Source organism: Nanorana parkeri, unplaced genomic scaffold (assembly GCF_000935625.1).
Source record: "Nanorana parkeri isolate BGI_ZX_2015 unplaced genomic scaffold, ASM93562v1 scaffold746, whole genome shotgun sequence".
NCBI lineage: Eukaryota > Metazoa > Chordata > Amphibia > Anura > Dicroglossidae > Nanorana > Nanorana parkeri.
Genome location: NW_017307014.1, coordinates 590,105 through 611,243, shown reverse-complemented (window position 1 = coordinate 611,243; position 21,139 = coordinate 590,105). Strand labels below are relative to the sequence as shown.

Sequence of the window (21,139 nt, the reverse complement as noted above, 5' to 3'; positions counted from 1 at the left end):
CATCCCGGACACAAGGGATTGAGGGCTGTAATGGATACTAGAGGAATATTCAGGGAGTCATTGAGATTAGATCATCATGATTCATCGGTTAACCCTTCAGCTGAAGAAATACATGACCTACTACTTTTCACTCTGTTCTTTGTATCCCAACGCCCTTATTATTATTATTATACAGGATTTATATAGCACCAACAGTTTGCGCAGCACTTTACAATATAAGGAAGACATTACAGTCACAATACAATTCAAGACAAGATGGTAAGGAGGGTCCTGCACGTGATGGCTTACAATCTAAAAGGGAGGGGGAAGTGATACATGAGGAGGTAGCTGTGTAGGGATGAATTGTTTGAGAATTATTTGTAGCTATCCAATATTGCTATGCAGTCCAATAAATCAAACTGGAAAAGCCCCCGATGGCATGTAGCGTTTAATATGATTTGGAGGTATTGTTGTACGGGGTATTATAATTGAAGTAGTGTTTTTCATGCTGAGTAATAATTGTTATTATACAATTGATAGAACATGTTCTACCAGACCCAACACGTTACATTTCCAGACACATCCAGTGCAGCGGTTTCTAGTGTGAGGCTGATTGTCAATGCTTCAGAATATCCTCCTGCAGCCACTCCTTTTATTGGCTAATCTCCTTATTCCTGGGGAGAATGGCATTACATTTCCAATGGCTGCTTCCAGAAACAGCATCTTTTTCTGTGAGCAAACAGAGCGTCAGCATCTCATTATCACATCCGGCTTTGTGTGAGAGTGTGTGCAGCCCCTCCTTTGCGGCAGAACAAGAAAGAAACCCAATCTATGGCCATAGTCAGCAGAAACTGCATGCTAAAAAGGAGGATTTCATCGCACAAAGATTCGTGACCAGCTTGGTGGGCAGTTACTAGCAGGAATGTAAAATCACTGTAAATGAGACAGCAAGTTCTGGATTTTCCACTGCTGTCTTTTTCTTTTTAACATTTTTTTCTTTTGGCAAGGGAAATCCCTACGTTGAGTGTTGCACTTCTTGATCCCAATTGTCCTTTTCCTTAGGTAAGTGTAGAAAGGTGACCATACACCCTACAATCTGTTTGTACGATTTTCTTTAGACCTCATTCATAAAGGGCGTGTTCCCCCGTGCAGCATGAAGGGATGGTTATTGGAGTTGCAGGAAGAACCATGCAGGCATCTCATTTAACTGTATGGAGACGCAGGAGCTGTGCGCCCTCAAACGCTGCTTCCCGCAGCTCTGAGTTTTGACAGCCTCACAGATGATGTATGGCATCGGACACAGACAGGATGAATCCAGATCTGTACACCATCTGTGTGTGGTTGCCAAAACTCAAGGTTGTGGACAGCAGCATGTGAGAGCGCAGTTAGAGCATCTACTACGGTTGCCACCTTTTCTTCCATCAAAACCCAAACACTCTAGCGATGAATCATGGCTTATTCATATATAAATAGTGCCACCCATACATAAATAAAATCACATTCAAGACTATTTTCAGTGGGGGGCCAGTAGCCCCTATGCTAATTTTGGTTGCCCCGGTCTGCCTGACATCTTGTGTCTGGGTTCCAGCTGCTATGAAACCCGGGCACAACATTCAAAACCCAGACTGTCCGGGTGAATCGTGGAGCAGGTGGCAACCCTAGCATCTACATAGAGTTATATGAGCTGCCTGCACCCTTCTTCCCACAGCTCCGGGAGCATCAACAATCGGCCCTTCACACTGTACAGAGCAACACGCCCATCTTAGATCTATCATCAAATATGTAGTGCAAGGGCCTTCTGGATTTATTACTAATTCAATGGATTGTTTAGGTTTGACCTCATATTACGTAAAAGGAGATTGCAGAGAGATTGTACAATCAGAATGTAGAGAGCTTTAAGCTCACCACACGTGTTACAATCTGATCTACCTACCTGTACAAAATCTACCAACAACTATGAAGTGCAATGGCCTGTCTTATTATATACAGATTGATTGAATAGATTAGGTAGGTCCTCATATTACATAGCTTTGGTAGATCTAAAGTTGATAGTACAGAGATTGTATGGTCAGATTGTAATGTGCATGGTGAGCCTAAGATGGTCACCGACTGATCCAGTTGACAACATTCAAACTGAGAAAAGACTGCACGTGTCTGGGCTACCACTGACCAGTAAAGACAACCTCCACCAAAAGGATGGATCGCTGTTCACCAGCAGTGGGTGTTATACATGTGCACGCCACACCAATGTAATTGCACATTTGTATTCCTCTATGGAACAATTGAAAATGTAAAGACTAACTCCAGGCATTTTGCTGAGGTTTGGGCAGAATGGTGAAAGCTAACATTTCTGTCAGGTTTTTATTTGTCTAGTGACCTAATTGAGGAGATTTTTCCTACTTGGAGATGAAGGAAGGGAGGACAGGACGGCACACAAATCTGAGATCCGAAACCAATACACAAAACAAGTCAGTGTAGCCTGCACAATGGTCTCTGGGAACAATGATCGGTCTTCAATAACTGGAGATCAATACCTTGTTTCTAGAGGTCCTTGTTGGATATAAGACTTCTTAACACTGGCTACAATCATTTGGGTAAGTCACACAGTAAGTCCTCAATCACATGTGAGTTGAGAATGTAGAAAGACTGGAGGTGTTCTGTACTCTCGCGCTACCGTTTCCCAGTGTTTTCTGGGATTTCAGAACCTCTAATGCTTCCCACCCAGCACCTGGAAAACGTTTCATCATTACTTCTCGAATGTGCCATAACCACTATAGGAGCAGTTGCAGTGTTAGCCATGAATGGAGGCGGTTGCCAAGCGGTATTGCCTAGCGGACGTGATATGCACTCCGTGCCACAATATATCACAATGCTAGTGAACACGTGTACTGTACTGTGCGCTGGCCATTTAACAATTCCACATGTGTATTAATAAGCGGTAGGGAGGCTTCTCTACCGCTTGATTTTATTGCATGCGTGAATGAGGCCTAACTGAACATAGTGTAGGTCAGGGGTGGGTAAACTTTGACCCTCCAGCTGCGGTTAAACTTCAAATCCCATTATGCCTCTGCCTCTGGGACTCATGTCTAGGGCTGTCAGAGTCTTGCAATCCCTAATGGGACTTGTAGTTCCAGAACAGCTGGAAGGCCTGAAGTTTGGCTACTCCTGTAGGTGATTACTTAGCACAAGTCCTTAGTAGGAGGACATCAATATGACCTGTCACAGGTTTTACAAGACTTTCTAAGATGCTAAAGCATAGATTTGGCCTCCATTTTTAATTTTGCGTAAAGCAGGTAATGGTTCAAACCCCTGTAATTTTTTTCTCTTTACTTCCTGTCCCAGAGACATAGCAAGAGGTAATTACGAAGAGGTCTCCCCAGTGAAAATATATCCCTCTTGGCCACTGGACCAGGTGTCCCCATTGGAAGAATTCCCTTCACCTCCTGCTCCTGAGACAACTCAACAATATTGGATTTTCTATCACTTTCTATTCTAAAGTAAAATGGTTACCAGCAGGGCCGGTGCTAGACTATTTTGCGCCCTAGGCAAGACCGGCTACTTGCACCCCTGGCCCCCTCCCGTGGCGCAATCCCAAATTCCCCCCACCCGGCACGGCTCCATAATCCTTCTGGCTAGTTTCCGCAGGTGACTAGTGGTTGTAAGCAGCCGGGAGCAATGGACAGACTGCTTTTGGATATTTTAATTGGAAATAGCCAATAGCAGACGAGCTGTTGAAACCCCATTCACTGAGCAGAGGAGCGGACCTGAGAGAGAAAGTTATCTCTCGGTTCTGCTCATCTGCTTAGTGGGAGGGTGCAATAGCCAGCCTGCTTTTGGCTTTTGCAATTTGAAATAGACGGGGGGCATTGTGAGGTAAGCGGCTGCCTAGTTTGCCTAGTGGCAGCACCGGCCCTGGTTACCAGGACCAATAGTGAGCGTGAATCTCCCTTGCATTGTACACATAGCCTGTACACACATAGCCTGTTTGGTGAAACAATGCAAATGCACAGAAATGTAGTTGGTGTGAAGAAATGGTCAAAGGGAATTAACCTGTCCGGTGCCGTCCTTATAATGAGGCAACTTGACGCTGTTGCCTCAGGCGGCATCTCACTGGGTCATGTGGGGGAGTGGCACCTCTTAGCAACCTGTGACCCCCTTGTCCAGCTCACTGACGTTACTGGTTGCCAGAAGCGGAGCGGGACCCTCTGGCTGGCTTCCTGCCCAGCCCCTGGCAACCAGTGACATCAGTGAGCTGGACAGGACACTGGACAGAGGTGCCGTGCATGCCCCCCCCCCAGACCTGCACCACTGGAACCCAGCACCGAACCCCAACCTGCACCACCAGCAAACTCCCCCGCCCCGGACCTGCACTGCCGGCACCTAGCACTGCCCCCTCCTCACCTGCACCTCCAGCACACATATCCCCACCTCAGGCGGAGACAATAGTGGGATGCCCCTAAACCTTTCTAATGGTGCACAGTGGGAGACATTCATTGGAGTGACATGTGCTCGATGTCACTCGTCTGCTGCTCACTTTCACCACATCTGTTGTAATAAACCCCATCACTGCTGTATATGTTACGCTTCATCCCTTTGCTGTCTGCAGTCACCACGTTTGCCGGACTCACGCCTACAATGATAATTGCATCCTGGGTTTAACCTCTTCACTGCTGCTTACCGTTGCATCTGCTCAGAGTAACCCCATTCATTGTCAATTGCTGTTATATATCACCACTGATGCCTGCTACTGCATTTTAATCCATAGCCGGTTGTCACTGGATTTGCAGGACTGAAGCTCTCCTTTGCCTGTTAGTGTCAGCGACAGGGGTGGGGACAGAATATACAGACAGACTATAACACTATCGGAGATGTCTGACTTTAGGGAAATGTTCAACACTGTAACTAAAAGGTGACTATTGGAAGCACCCCAGACAGGGCTTATAAATACAAGTATGATAAAATCAATTAGGAATGAAAGGAAATCTGTACTGACAGAATGATGAGGGCTGCTATTGCTGATCCCTACTCTAAGAATACCAGTTGCCTACAGCTATTACTTTCTAAAGCTTGCCATACACTATGCAAATTTCGGCTCGTTGCTGGATGCTGGAACTGCTATCGGCACCCTTCCGGCCGGCATCCCAAGATCAGCTGATCGAAGGAGCCGGTTGCAAAATTTTCAAATGAACGGTGCTTGCAACCAATTAGCTGCAAGCACCATTCGTGTATTCTGACAGTAACCGGCGGATTCGTCCATCCACAAGCATTGATAGAGGAATCTGTTAAGTTTTTGTTTTTCCTTCAGCCCGCGGGTTGAGCAAAAAAATAGAACAGTGCAAGGCCAGCTTAAGGCTGATGTAAGGTGGGTGACTCTGTCACTAGCGATCCTATCACTGGTGATTTGTTGGAATTGTTGGTGGCAGGATCGCTAAAGGTCACAGACGTTACAATCTGATGATAGAATTTCTGTCCAATCAACTTTAGATTTACCAAATGTATGTAATATAAGGACTGACCCAGTGGCGTCACAAAGGGGGTGTGGGGGGGGGGTGCAGCCCACAAATGGGTGCCACCATTGCAGGGGTGACACCAAAATGACTGACAGCCATTTTGGTGTCACCCCTTATGAAATGTCGGGAGCCCGACAGTGTCAGGAGAGAGGAGGGGACCCGGCGGCATACCTTATCCCGCTGGGTGAACGTCCCCTCCCCTCTCCGCCGGCGTCCATCACGGGCCGGCAGGCGTCAAAAAGCCCACTGTGCATGCGCAATGACGTCATCACGCACACGCGGCAACATCACGCGCATGCGTGACGACTTCACGGCGAGGTCTCACCCGGGCCCCGCCCCTGGGTGACGCCCAGCCTCGTGACGCCACTGGACTGACCCACACTATCCAATTAATGTATGTCCAATCAGGCAGGTCCTTGTACTACATAATTGTTGGTAGATCTAATGGAGATTGTACAATATGATTGCAAGGTGTGTGGGGAGCTTTAGAGGCTGCCTGTTTATCCTCGTGAAATCACTCTGTATCTGAAGAAGTAAGCTCATCGCTAGCGATCGAGATTCAACAACATTTGCGCCATCCACAGAGCGACATATCGCTACATATGGCTACAGAGGAGCAATTCTAAAGGAACAGACAGGCAGCCGCCTTATTGATCCTGCCCTTGGATCTACAGTGCCAGAATCAGCCTACAGTGACTGGTAACAAGTTAGTGTGGACCCAACTCTTGATCTGCATAGTTGCCATAGATCACAATGTCTAGAAGGATTGGATCAGCATGACAGCCAGCTAACTGGCATTTTTCCGATGCAGAGGTCTGCAGTGGTGTCTTGTATCTCAAATATAGATTTAATATAAAGCATGCGATCATTACATGTATCCACCACATGCTATGTTTTCTCACGACGGTGCTTCCTAAAAGCAGATGGATTAAATGAAAACATATCCTTCTAATTCCATTGCCACGGTGTGTATGTAGCCGATGGCTTCCTCCTATTACCTTAGACTATGATCTGACATGGCTGCCATGGAAGAATCCTTGTCCTTTATTCCCAGCAGCAGTCTAGCACCTTGTAGCCTCCCACCCCTGATCCATAATGATTAAGGTAGAAAGGTGGGAGTGATGAAGGCAAGCAAGATGTTCCACACAAAATCATTTTTATATGTAATAATTGACCATCTTTTGGATGAAATAATTAAAAAAACCCTAGACACCGTTCCCAATGTGCTAAGAACACCCTGCTCATTATTGTACATCACCTCTGCCCTTTGATGGGGAGACAATGCAGCACCCCATACCACCCGTTTAATGCTCTCTCATTGGCTCCAACTCCCACTTCCAACCACTCCCTTTGCCCCATCCACATTACATCATCCAGCACAGAAAGAGTGCCAGTGAATGGGAGATCAGCCTCTGTGTCCTCGGGAGAGTAGTAGAGGGAGGGATCAGAATCCCACTAGCATCCTCCCTATCTCCTTTGTATATAAGCACTGGGAGAGGAGAACTGGCAGCCAGACACCATCACAGGAGTGCGCAGGACCAGATCAGGGAAGCAAGGGAAAAGAAAGGGCTGAAGCATCCACACAAGAAGACACTCACATCATCCGAGCTTCCCTCTGCAACTAAGACCAAACCCCAGTCCAACCATGCGTGAAATCGTGCACATGCAGGCTGGCCAGTGCGGCAACCAGATCGGCGCAAAGGTAATTCAATGACACTGCACCACTCCCATCGTAGAGTCTCATGCGAGGGCTTTGATGGCAATCTCTCATATTCAGAGTGAATCAGCCCCTTATTATTATTATTATACAGGATTTATATAGCACCAACATAATGGCTACACATCTGTTCTCCATCCATGCTATTCAGCACGCACAGCGAGAAATGTCTGCCATGAATAATTCATTCTCGGGGCTACACACAGGCGATCGCTTACAATGAAGAACTGATTTCTTATTCATGCGGATAAAAGCTTTGGCTATTGTTCCTTAAATAGCTTCTTCTAGAATGCAGTGCGAACGTCCATGTGCCATTTACTAAGGAATGCTATGTACCAATGAAGCATCAGAGCCATGGAGAAAATTGCCTAGATCTTTTACCGAGCAGCATACTGCTGCCATTTTAGTACAGCACTTACACTTACATTTTCTGTGCTTAGTTAAATGACTCTCTGAGTCTAATTAACCCCTATTCAGCCAGAGAATCTGTGTACATTGGGGTTTAAAGGGACAAGGTGACAACCGTAAAAATAGCATAGTTGCCTAGTAGTAGGTGGTCACATTAATTTGGACATTTTCTGTTTGAAGAAGCCACTGAAATAAAAGGGGAAATGTCTTCATTATTTCAGAACAAGTCCGATTGAATGGGACTTACGACCATTAGCTATAGCTTTTTTTAATGATGTTATTTAGGTATTTTGATTCAAATAAATAATTTGGAAAATAGGGATAGAATTAGGATTAGGAGGTATAAGCTGGTCCAGGCGAGACGCTGGGTGGGGTCCTCCTCTGACAGCCACCTTCATCACTTGCTATGGGGGAGGTGTGTCAGGTCTTTGTGTGCTTCCATGGATTGCCTTTTGTGCATGGCATGGAAATGAGCCTTTTCACACTGTGTTGCCTTGCCAACCGAATTCATGAATTGTGTCTGCTAAGTAGCTCAATACTGTATGTAGCTTCTCGCTCTGCAAATGGTTTTTAGTTGGTCAACATGTATACAAAAATGCACTTAAAAATGTTTAATAGTAACAGTAATGATAACTAATGATATAGCTAAAATGTAGATAAAATAGTTGATGGTAGAAAACGCTACAAGATAAATATATGCCGTGTACATCAATTTATATAATGCGTATGGAATGTGCAGCTAGGTGGCTCCTTAGACAAATAGCTGCAGACCACTGCTGCTTTGGGTGTGGTAAACCCACACTGGTATTCATATTCATTCATTTAGTTAGGCATAGTATTCTGACTCTGATTGTTTTATTAGTGATGTATCTCTTACCGAGACCTCTATGCCTGGCCTGTATATGCAGATATAATCACCGTAGGTAGTCTATTAGATAGCTGAACTCATCAAATGACCTTTTCCATAAATGAAGGTCTTTATTGAATGCAGCAGGTTACAGCAGACAATAGGATGTAGCAGATGATAGAAATGATGGTATTTGCAGGCCAAAGATGGTAAAGTTTCCCCCTTGCAAGCAAATTACATGTGGCCATGATTTACGCAGCCATGACACTAAAAACGACTACTTCGACAAGAAGGAAGTACATCACACACAGAGGGAGGGAATTCAGCAAAGGATGGTGCAATAACCAAATCGACCACAAGATGGCAGCACATTAATCAGCTATACAGCTGCTCATAAAACATGGCTTAAAGAAAATTAACTAAATAAAGTCTCAATTCCACATTAATATAAATATTAACCATAGCTCTGCATTGTGTCATGTTTATACAACTGTTGTAACAGCACACTAACCGTCTGGCATTGTAAAATACCACTATATAAAATTGCGCAGGTGCAAACAAACAAGAGTGAAATTTGCGTTGATGTCTTGAAGACCTGAAAGACAAAAGAGAAAATAATGTATATAATGCAACAACAATAAATATAATATACGGCATCAAGTTGTCCAAGATACTTTCTTCTTGAAGTCACAGGCAGGATCCAACAAGCACAAGTAATCAAATTCAATCTCCAAAAGGCAAGAGCAAAAGAAGTTCCATTCTAGGTCTTATAAAAATCTTTACAGTCCCTTGTCTTGCAACTTTCATCTCTACCTTACGTACCTGGCCATCATCACAAGGAACGCTCTTTACAATAAGTCACATAGGTCATTCGATTCTTTTGGCTTGATGGTCCTTGAGCAGAACGAGATCTTCAACTTGTTTGTTAGGGTTCAGGCGTTGCCATTTCCTGCGTCCTTGCAGAGTAGAAAGATACTCCATCTTCCAACGATTCCAGAAGCAGTTGGCAAGGTGTTGTACTCGCTTCCACTGATCATAGCACAGGTTTCCTGCTTTAAAGTCTCCAGATGGAACGGGAACAGACCCAAGCTTCTGGGTAAGAAGAGTAGCTGGAGTAAGGATGGTTGGGGACTTTGGATCTGTAGACACTGGAACAAGTGGTCTTCAATTGATTATGGCAGATACTTCTGCCAGGAAGGTGGCTAAAATCTCACGAGTAAGCCTTGTGGATTTCAAGTCCATAAGAGTAGAGTCCAGTATTCTACATGTGATGCCTATCATTCTCTCCCATGAGCCACCCATGTAGGAAGAATGAGGAGGATTGAAAATCCATGTACAGCCTTTTTCAGCTAAAAGGTCCTGGATTGGCCTAGAGTTGAGCTGTAACTCTCGACAGGCTTCAGTGAAGTTAGTTCCACAGTCAGATCTCAACGTCTTCACTGGTCCTCTGATGGCAAGGAATCACATTGATAAAACTTGAGGCATCCATAGATTCTATTACCTCAATGTGTACCGCACGCACACTCATGCAAGTGAACAGCACTGCCCATTGTTTGCTTTTTGCTTGGCCACCTCGAGTTCTGCGTGCTGTTACCATCCATGGACCAAAAACATCCAGACCAACATGAGCGAAAGGTGGGTCAGTACTTAACCTGTCAGCTGGCGAATCTGCAAAATTTGCTGTTGCTGATGTTTCCCTCTTAGTATGCCTCAGTGAACACAGTTGTGCAGTATAGCTTTGATCTGTCTTTTTGCTCCTATAATCCAAAGGCCTGTGGCTTCTATAGCACCCTCTGTGAAGTGTCTACCTTGGTGCTTAACCCCTTCGTGGTAGTCCTGTATGAGTAAAGTGGTGATGTGATGGCGAGCAGGTATAATGAGAGGATTCTCTTCTTGCTCTCCCAACTTAGCCTTATTGAAACATCCAATAAACCCTTAACATGCCATCACCGTAAATGAATGGGTTCAGGTTAACCATTAATCTGTTTTTTGGAATCTCCTGCTTGTCACGGATGCATTTCATTTCTGTGCTGAAGACATTCTGTTGTACACTGCATATTATGATCAGTTCGCTTTCAGCAATATCTTTAGCAGAAAGAGGTTTTTGTCATATGTGCCAACCTTGACGGTAACAATCTTTGGGCTTAGTATGAAAGCAGTGTGCAATATGGACTAACCACGCAGTGGTGCATACAAACCTTTTCCACTTGGAGAAACGTTCAAAGCATTAACCGCCCAAGATGAATCTTTGTTCAGATCTGGTGACAAGGGTTTTGACTTCAGGACAAATCCCCGGATCTTTGAGACTGATCTAGAAGACTGAAGACATCAGCTGTAGTTTCTTCTGGATGGTCCAGCAGGAATTCAGGACCTGTTATTCAAGAAGAATTTGCGAAGACACTTGCAGACACTGGCCTGGTGGCATGATCTGCAGGATTCATTTCGATGGAACATATTGCCATTGTTCAGGCTTGGAGGATTTCTTTCTACACGGTTGCTGACATAAATATAGAAACGTTGTGTCTGATTGTATATGTAGCCCAGAACAACTGTTCTGTCTGTGTAGAACTTTATGTCATCTATCTGAATGTCTAGCTCACACAGTATGAAGTCTGCAATTTCTACAGCTAGCACAGTCCCACAAAGTTCAAGCCTAGGAATTGTGTGTTCAGGCTTAGATGCTAACTTAGCTTTGCTAAACAGAAACCCGAAACTTGAAAGCCGAAGGTGTCTTTTAATAAATCCCACAGTAAGCCCAGACTTCTCTGTACAGGGGGCATTTGGAGGCTCAGGCATTTGGAGCTGAGGTGTCTCTGTGTTGAAAATCAGAACAGTGTTGTTAGGAGATTCAGGAGATGACTCTGTATCGTTGCAAACATTATGCTTCAGCACACATTCACTGGTGCGTTCAACTGGATCTTCCAATTCTGCTGGAATAGAACAGTCCAAATTAGTACTTTGTCCTATTGCTTGTTCAAGGACCTTCAGCCTTGCTAAGGCAGCTGCTTCCTCTTTTTCCATTTGCAGAATCTTTCATTGTGTTTTCATTTGTGCCTCTGCTTCTGCTTGGCGAAATTTGCTCTGACCTTCATTCTTTGCCTGTTGAGCTTGGACAGCTTTACTTTGAGCTTCCACCTCTGCTTGGTGAATTTTGCTCTGAACTTCAATTTGAGCTTCTATTTCTGCCTCCATGCTAGCAAAGGAATTTTTCACTTTAGTTGTTTACATATGTGCGTGCCTCTATTAGCTTGTCGCTTAATGTTGAACTTCTGGAGCGAGAAGATTTAGAAGAACGTGCAGTGAGGTTGGTTGATGTGGATCTATGAGATCTGGTCTCCTGCAGTTGAGCAATGTGGAGTTCTGCCTTATCCTTAGCATCTTGCACTAAGAGATCCTTTTTTGGTTTAGTGCATCAGTCTTCGTTAGTTCTGCTGAAGAGTCCTCTATATTAGAGTCCTGGAAGAAAGCCATGTATTTTGCAGACAGTCGCTGGTAACGTTCATAAGTGGCAGATAGGTGATCTATAGAGTCTCTTAATTGAGCTGGTTGATCATTAAAGTGTGGCAAAACTGGCATGCAGTGTGTAGTTCTGTCCCATAGGTCTGACAGATTGCTGGAGAACTCATCTCTAGTGGTTTCTATGTGTTTTTGTGTTAGTTTTATCGTGCGTTTGGTTTTTACACTCTGCTCAGCAATATCTGCAGAATCTGCTCCCTGTACGTCTGAGTGGTCAGAGGCATGATGTATCTGCATTGGTTCAGTGATAATAGAGTGCTCAGAGTCTTGCCCAGACATTTTTTAGGTCTTTGAAAAAAAAATGGTTACTGTCTCTTTAAGAAGACGAACAGCAGCATAGACAGGTGGGGTGACACAGTTCAATGCAGAGAAACAGTTTTCAACATTCACAGGTGAAGTGCAGTAAGATTGCGACCATGTGCTTTCACAAGATGGCGAATGGCACTGAGCTTGATTGCAGATTAGGCACACACATATACACAGCAGGCTGTAGGAATTCTACATATCTCCGACTATTCTGAGTCAGATTCTTGTATTAGCGATTTATCCCTTGCGGAGACCTCTATGCCTGGCCTGTATAAGCAGATATAATCACTGCGGACAATCCTTATCAGGTAGCTGAACTCACCAAACACATGAAGGTCTTAATTGCATGCAGCAGGTTACAGCAGACAATAGGATGCAGCAGATGATTGAAAAGACGGTATTTGCAGGACAAAGATGGTAATGTTTCCCCCTTGTGAGCATATTACATGTGGCCATGATTTACGCAGCCATGACACTAAAAACGACTACTTCGAGAAAAAGGAAGTACATCACACACAGGGGGAGGGAATTCAGCAAAGGATGGTGCAATAACCAAAATGACCACAATGCAGCACATGAATCAGCTATACAGCTGCTCATAATTCATGGCTTAAAGAAAATTAACTATATACATTCTCAATTCCACAGTAATACAAATATCAACTGTGGCTATGCAGTGTGTTATATTTATAAAACTGTTGTAACAGCACAGATAGCTATATGTATAGTTTTGCTTTTGTATGTCAATTAGATATTTATAGACAGGGCTTGAAAAATTTGGCGGTGTCTCACCAGTCAGTAAAAAATTTCACCAGTCAGCATGACCGGACTATAGCCTTGCAATATATGTAAAAAAATTTTGGGGACAGATAGAGCTTTGTTTTGTGACCCCACGGGGGGTTATTTGTTTTTACTTTATAATGAAAAAAGTACCATAAATGTAAAAAAAAAAAAAAAAGTTTCCCTATGTTATAAAACATTTATTCTTACCCATATTTTTAGTACAACATAAAAGTCGGGGTCACGTCGTGTAAATAGACACCAAACATGTCAAGCCTTAAAATTGCGTTTAATTACACAGCAATAATATTTTTAGACTACTCATCATATACATTTTAATTTCTACATACATTTTAATCTAGCACTGCAAATTTTAATTTTAATTACTATATTCTCATTTTTTTCTAGTTTTGGGAAGTTATCAGTGATGAACATGGTATTGATCCCACCGGCAGTTACCATGGTGACAGTGACCTGCAACTGGAAAGAATCAATGTATATTACAATGAAGCCTCTGGTAATTTCCCTCATTTTCTCATTTCTATTGCTGATTAGTAAGTAATGGACAAATACAATTATGTCTGATATTAATAGGCAGCATGTGTCTGCAACATGATAGGATTATTTTGGTACATTAGTAATGTAATTATATTTCCCTCCTTCAGGTAATAAATATGTACCACGCGCAATCCTTGTGGATTTGGAACCCGGAACAATGGACTCTGTAAGATCAGGACCGTTTGGACAGATATTTCGACCAGACAACTTTGTATTTGGTAGGTATAATCCACTAAGCAAATTAGGTATTGTAAACAGGTATTGTGGGAACCAACTGCATTAATAAACAATGGTATTCTACAGAATGCAACATATATAACATATATTGCTATACCCCAATATATATATAAGTATATACTGTATAGAGAAAGAGAGTGAGAGAGCGCAATACTGAATTGTTTCCTATTCTTAACCTAACCAGATACTCCACAAAACATATTTGTTCAGTTAGTATTCATTAAGATAAAAAAAACATAAATGTACTTTGTTTCTTGGTTAGCCTAAATCAACATCAATTTCTGTTACAGTAACAACACTTCCTATTGCATGACAATGCTATGCTATGGCTGTCAGCTACGGCTGACAATGTTAAGCCTGTCTCGCAGATAGCTAGCCTTTGGGCTGCCTATCAGCTGGCCTTTAAGCTGCCTGCCTATAAGCTGGCCTTTAAGCTGCCTGCCTATCAGCTGGCCTTTGGTCTGCCTATCAGCTGGCCTTTGGTCTGCCTATCAGCTGGCTTTTGGGCTGCCTATCAGGTGGCCTTTGGGCTGCCTATCAGCTGGCCTTTAGGCTGCCTATCAGCTGGCCTTTGGGCTGCCTATCAGCTGGCTTTTGGGCTGCCTATCAGCTGGCCTTTGGGCTGCCTATCAGCTGGTCTTTTGGCTACCTATCAGCTGGCCTTTTGGCTACCTATCAGCTGGCCTTTTGGCTACCTATCAGCTGGCCTTAGGGCTACCTATCAGCTGACCTTAGGGCTACCTATCAGCTGGCCTTAGGGCTACCTATCAGCTGGCCTTAGGGCTGCCTATCATGTCTACAGGAGGCATGCGCAGGACTGAACGGCAGGTCAGTGGCCAACTGGAGGAGCATGCAAATTAGTAGAAAATCCCTCATTAAACATCACTGGGTATTGAACTTCATTGGGCAACATGAAGGATAAATGCAGAAAGATTTTTGCCTATAATAGGAAGTAGACCTCTGTTGGGGTGGTTTTGTTGTATCACAAATTTCAGCCTTCTTTCTACTGTAGTGGGAGGGCCAACTGCTTACTTTGCAGCACTAACAAGTGAATGTAGTTCACTAGATGCAGAACACATCAATACTGTAAAATTATATGCTCAACCTTCCATATTTTTCCTTTCCTGGTGCATATATGGTTGGTGCTCCAACCAACTCCAATCCACAGGACCAATTAACTCTATAAATGTTTGACACAAAGCCCATCTCTCTATTTCAATAACAAAAACCAATAAGATGGAGGGTGTCTATGCTGCCATGTATAGGCACTAGACAGGGGCCATTCTAGAAATTAGTTTTTGGGGGTGCTGTGCTGTTACTGGGAGTATAAGTGCGGTAGCCAAGTTCCCAAACCTGAATCCTGTGTTAATATAAAAGCAGACATAACATAAAAGAAATGCTTAGTCATTAAATGAAAAATTCAATGTTACATATAAACCATTCACAGTGAACAAGAACACAGACGGTAGGCCCTTTTAAGCACATTGAAGCATACAGAGTGCAGTGCTCAGGCGTATGTAACAGTGTTCCTTACATTGTTAGATGGCAAGTGCAGATATGAGTGTCAGTTGTCCTAAATGTAAACCATAGTTACCAACATTTAAAAATAATTAGGAGCAACACCTTGATGGCATCAAAATGCGGTAAACTACATGGGTGACCTGCTGCCCATCTTAAAGGCAATGAGAAAACAAATGTAGCGCAGGTAACGCACCACCCACCATGCACTTATGGGCAAAAAGTGGGTGTTAATAATGGTGTATGGTTTGTCGTTTGCCACCTTTTTACATTTTGTTTTGCTATGGTTTAGACAAAATCGGGCCTGGGCCCCTGTGCCGAGTGAGCGACCCCCTGGATTTTCAGGGTGGAAGGAAAGCTGCTCAGCACAGAACAGCACAACATTGGCATCCGGAAGTTCGCTGTCAGCACTCTAGTAGCTACGGCTACTACAGTGATTTACAGAAGGCTACCTTGTGGACCAATCAGGTATGGCATATGCATACTTACATTGGGCCAAGCTTGACCAATGTAAGTATGCATAAAAAGTTATACCTGAAGTTCACCTTTAATTATTTTAAAGAACAATGCAGAGTTCCAAAAGCACAGAAGCTGAAAGTTATTTGGGCAGATTTACCGAAGGATTTGAGAATGTTCACACAATAAAATGTTTGAAGATTAGCTTCAATTCTATTCAGATCAAAAAAATTATTCCTATTTACGTATTTCATTTTCACATTATCAATGCATATCTACTGTATGCTCATTTCTGGCATGTCCTTTTTAAACTGACTTCCTCAATCCACAGGTACAAAATGTGTTTTCTGAACCAGTAGAACATGATGCATTACATTCTATATTTTTCTTCCCAGGACAGAGCGGTGCTGGAAACAACTGGGCCAAAGGTCATTACACAGAAGGTGCTGAGTTGGTCGATTCAGTTTTAGATGTGGTGAGGAAAGAATCTGAAAGTTGTGACTGCCTACAGGGTTTTCAGCTGACCCACTCTCTAGGTGGTGGCACTGGTTCTGGCATGGGTACACTACTTATCAGCAAAATTAGGGAAGAGTACCCTGACAGAATCATGAATACCTTTAGTGTCATGCCTTCACCCAAAGTCTCGGACACTGTAGTTGAACCATATAATGCCACCCTCTCTGTACATCAGTTGGTGGAAAACACAGATGAAACCTATTGCATAGACAATGAAGCCCTCTATGATATCTGTTTCCGCACTTTAAAATTAACAACCCCAACTTACGGTGACCTCAATCATCTGGTATCTGCTACAATGAGTGGGGTAACAACCTGCCTTCGCTTCCCAGGCCAGCTGAATGCAGATTTACGAAAACTGGCTGTTAACATGGTGCCTTTTCCACGACTGCACTTCTTCATGCCCGGATTCGCTCCACTAACTAGCCGTGGTAGCCAGCAATACCGTGCCCTGACAGTGCCAGAACTAACCCAGCAAATGTTCGATTCCAAGAACATGATGGCAGCCTGTGATCCCCGACACGGACGCTACCTCACAGTGGCCGCTATTTTCCGTGGAAGAATGTCCATGAAGGAGGTTGACGAGCAGATGCTTAATGTCCAAAATAAAAACAGCAGCTACTTTGTTGAATGGATTCCCAACAACGTGAAGACCGCTGTGTGTGATATTCCACCCCGAGGCCTCAAAATGTCTGCCACATTTATCGGGAACAGCACTGCCATTCAAGAGCTGTTCAAGAGAATCTCAGAGCAGTTCACAGCTATGTTCCGTCGCAAAGCCTTCTTGCATTGGTACACCGGTGAAGGAATGGATGAGATGGAATTCACTGAAGCTGAAAGCAACATGAATGACCTGGTGTCAGAGTACCAACAGTACCAAGATGCCACAGCTGATGAACAAGGAGAATTCGAAGAGGAAGAAGGAGAAGATGAAGCCTGATGAAAACCAGTGCTTATCTTTTTAGAAAATAATGGCACAGTTTTTGAGATAGCCAGTCTGTCTACCCCCATTTTTGTCCAAGCATGCCGATTTCCCATAATGAAAAATGTGGGGATCATTTTTATTTTACTGTAACAATGTCAAAAAATAACAGTTGTTCTTCTAGGCTCTTCTAATTCATAAGAAAGCTGAAAGTATGTTTAGAAGGATGTAGAAGTGATTTTGAGAGCTCGTAGATGTTGTTGTGCACTGGATTGGAACATAAAAAGAACCTGTCTGCTCTGCGTTGCCTGGTTTTATCTGTGTAGTCGCTGCTACTCACTGTACTTACTGTATTCCCATTTGGAATGTGGGTTTACTAATATTTTAATTTAATAAATATAACACACACATTCACAGACATGTACACAGCCGATTTGCAAAGCCCGCAACTTTAGCTTACACATTCATTTAGCCAAAATTCAGTTAATTAGGGACCATGGAAAGATGCCTCATCTAACCTCAGAACTGTCCCAATTTTGGGGAAATTATCACAGTTGTAGGGTTAAAAAAAGGGGCAGTATTTAAAGAAGGGACAGGGGAGAATTTATCCAGTTATGGAAACAGGTGGAGATAAAGCTGAACTCTAGACAGATATAAAAGACAAAAATGAATGCAGATCTGTATTCATTGATACAGCTTTAAAGGTATTAAAATAAAATAAGCAGTTTAAGTAGCTGAATTTGTCAGCTTCTTCCAGTCCCAATATAACAGAGATGAAACTGGAAAAAGCAGTAGAACCCGATCAGGTATGGTGCAACGCAAGGAGCATATTAATAGGGAGGATAAAGCAGAATGACAACATTCGATTAGTATACTGCTTCTCCTTTCACTGTACAGTCACAGGGTGGGGGTGGGTAGGACACCTGTAGGTGTTTCTGAACAGCAGCAGTGACAAATCAGATTGGCAGGCAAAACAGCTCCCATATATGTAGTTCATCTGTGTATTTAGCCGTTTCCCTGGAATTCAGCTATATAGTTAATCAAAGGTGAGGCCTGATATCTAAGCACATGGAGTCATTTCTAATATGAGTATTGCCAAAAGGGTTTCCCAGATGTCTGTGATCCTTGGTGAATTAAAACAAATCATCCCTTTTACCAAAATGACTAATTCCTTGGACCCAAATATAACTTGACTAATATCATACAAAGCATATTTGCCATTACTGTTACATATAAAGGAGTCACAGGGGGTGATTTACTAACCTAAACACACACACACACACCAGGTGTGTGTGATTTTCACACAGCAAAACGTATTTATCAACCAAAAAGTCTCTAAAAGCATATTTCCACTAATGCCATATATGGAAAAATCATGCACATGATGCATATATAATGCTGCTTCACAGTTTAGACAAAAATGGTTAGCTCATGCATTTACATTCCTGCATTCATCAACGCAAGCAACACAACATAGAGCTAATTTACCCAACATCACCTTGGAATTCCTTCAGGGCTTTGCACAACACACCTGCTGGGTGTGTACACATTACAAAGGTGTTTAGATTCCACCCATAGATCATGCTGGGAGGGAACACACTGCAGAGGTGTATACACGTTCGTGGTGTGTTTATAAGGTTAGTAAATCAACCCCACAGTGTCACATAACACACTACATGCATTTACAACAAGCAATACATGTCCTCATCTGTGCTCCTCAGCTAATTATTTCATTAGGCAGAGGTGTTGCTAGGGTACCAAAATGACAGTTGACCAAAGCAGTTCTAAAATGCCAATGGCAGTTTTTAGAGAAAATACCAACGAAAAACGCTCATTCTTTTTCTGGTTATTTTAGCAAACAGATGCCAGCTGTATTCTAAATCCTGCATGCTGAGGTAGGAAGGGATGGTTATAACAATTAGTGCAAGTTATGTGTACATTTAACTGACATGTAGGTAGCAGGTAATTTACGGTCACAACCTAATATATGCCCTTGTCCCATTCCATGCAAGGGGAACTGAGATATGCTAATAGAGCTTACTGAAGTCTATCCAGAACATGCTAGTCAGTGCATGAATAACTAAAAATCTGCATCAAAATGAAGAGAGCCGGACTTGTCTTTTGGCCTCCTGCATGGCACTGACCATGAAAACCCCATACTGCAAATTCCACAAGACTATGGTAAGTAGCATTTGACAGAAAACATATGCACACACCAGATATATTTGGGGAGCTGGTTGCTCTGCGCAATGGCACTCGATTCCACCACATCCATAGAGCTTATTTTTGCTATACTTTTATTGTGATAGTGTTGCCACAAAGCAGGCATATTTCACAAATATGCAGATGTGCCACAGTTCATAAGGCATTTAAACATACTTCTACTGTGAAATTGGGAGTCAAGCTATAAAGACATTCCTATGACTAATTAAAGGACAATAATAGGATCCATTCTTACACTGGTAGACATCAAAAGTTGTAATTGATGAAAAGAGTAGTAAAATTGCAGTTTAAAATTGAACTCCAGTTTAAAGCAATCTTACTTTTGATAATTCCTTCTGTCCTCATTTAATATTTATCTGAGTTTAACTAACCTAAAGCTGCGAAGAAAAACTCAGAATTACTCTTACTAGTAATTCGGTTTCCATTACCCTTTCATTACAGCCAACTGAAAGACTGCTCCTGCCACCTGAATAGGACCGAAAGCACGTAGAGAAAATTAGAAGGCCCCATCCATCCTTATATTCTCAGTGTTTGAATGGTGCCTTCTTACAATATAGGGCAGGATACTGGCCTGTTGTGGAGGAGTCATGAAAACCAAATTAGAGTAATCCTAAATTTCTCATTCCTCCCCCTCAGCAGCCAGTCAAGACTTGACGAGCAGTCCTTTAGAGTTGGGACCACAGTTTAAAAACCTCTCTGAAGAATAAGTCCTGATTCACTAGAAGATCCAGCTGGTATTGTTAATAAAGGTTTGGCAGCTAGACCAGACTGCTGCCCTACAAATGTATTTCAACTATGCAGATGATCTTTCTGCCCAAGATGTAGAAAGAGACCCGGTCAAATGCACTCTAAGATCACTAGGAGATTGCTTGCCTTCTACCAAGCCTGTCTTATGATCGTCTTACCCATCTGACAATAGCACCCTTTGATGCTGCAGCCCCTTAAAAGGACTCTGAAACTGTAAAAACAAAAATTCTGAGCTTCTGAAATCAGAAACTCTGTCAAGGTATTTTAGAATGCATCTTCTGACATCTAGTGTGTGGATCTTCGGTTTCAAATCGTTTTTGGGATCCTGACAAAAGGGAAGAAGACAGGATGGCTGAAAAAAAAATAGACATATATGGAGGTCTTACAGAAAGAGCTTACAGCTCTCCTATTCTCCTAGTTGACATAACAGCTATAAGAAAAACATATTTAAGTTAAGTCATGCTTCTGGTAAAGGTTCAAATAAACATCCCTTGATGAGAGACCCCTCCTAGCAAGTAGCCTTCTCTCAAATTCCATGCCATAAGCTGAAGGCTCTGTACCTGAGGGTGAAACACTGGACCCTGATGTAGTAGGGTAGATAGTGACAAGGATCTTGGACATATCCTGAATCATAGCATATCATACCTTTTTGGGCCAGTTATATATAACAATAATGAATGATCAGGCTTTTCCATCAATGGATATTTTCTTCCCTGATGGCACGGGCAAATTCCAAGATGCCAATGCCAGGATTCATCAGGATCAAATTGTGAAAGGGTGATTCAGAGAGCATGAGACATAATTTTCACACATATATTGGCCACCACAGAGTCCAGACCTTAACCCCACTGAGAATCTTTGGGATGTGCTGGAGAAGACTTTACACAGTGGTCCAACTC

The 21,139-nt window shown here is 42.9% G+C and overlaps 1 protein-coding gene across 5 annotated transcripts; it reads left to right on the top strand.

Moving 5' to 3' along the window:
- The first annotated feature begins 6,881 nt into the window (after positions 1-6,881).
- On the top strand, positions 6,882-17,572 carry LOC108793408 (tubulin beta-2B chain). Of its 5 annotated transcripts, XM_018564354.1 has the most exons (5): positions 6,888-7,191; positions 13,472-13,580; positions 13,729-13,839; positions 16,228-16,312; positions 16,919-17,572. In XM_018564354.1, exons 1-5 carry the CDS (start codon positions 7,135-7,137, stop codon positions 17,286-17,288), a joined length of 732 nt encoding a protein of 243 aa, XP_018419856.1. In that variant the 5' UTR covers positions 6,888-7,134; the 3' UTR covers positions 17,289-17,572. The 5 variants fall into 5 exon arrangements, with proteins under 5 accessions (XP_018419854.1, XP_018419852.1, XP_018419853.1 ...); XM_018564350.1 differs by having other exon boundaries at positions 6,885-7,191; positions 13,472-13,583; positions 13,723-13,839; positions 16,228-17,572; XM_018564349.1 differs by having other exon boundaries at positions 6,889-7,191; positions 16,228-17,572.
- The last annotated feature ends 3,567 nt before the right edge of the window (positions 17,573-21,139 follow it).

What these genes read in the sequence shown, in the direction of transcription:
- LOC108793408 (XM_018564350.1), top strand. Translation starts at nt 7,135, where the DNA reads ATGCGTGAAATCGTGCACATGCAGGCTGGCCAGTGCGGCAACCAGATC. An exon ending in GCAACCAGATCGGCGCAAAG is followed by an intron (nt 7,192 to 13,471) that starts GTAATTCAATGA and finishes ATTTTTTTCTAG; the next exon opens with TTTTGGGAAGTTATCAGTGA. An exon ending in ACCAGACAACTTTGTATTTG is followed by an intron (nt 13,840 to 16,227) that starts GTAGGTATAATC and finishes TTTTCTTCCCAG; the next exon opens with GACAGAGCGGTGCTGGAAAC.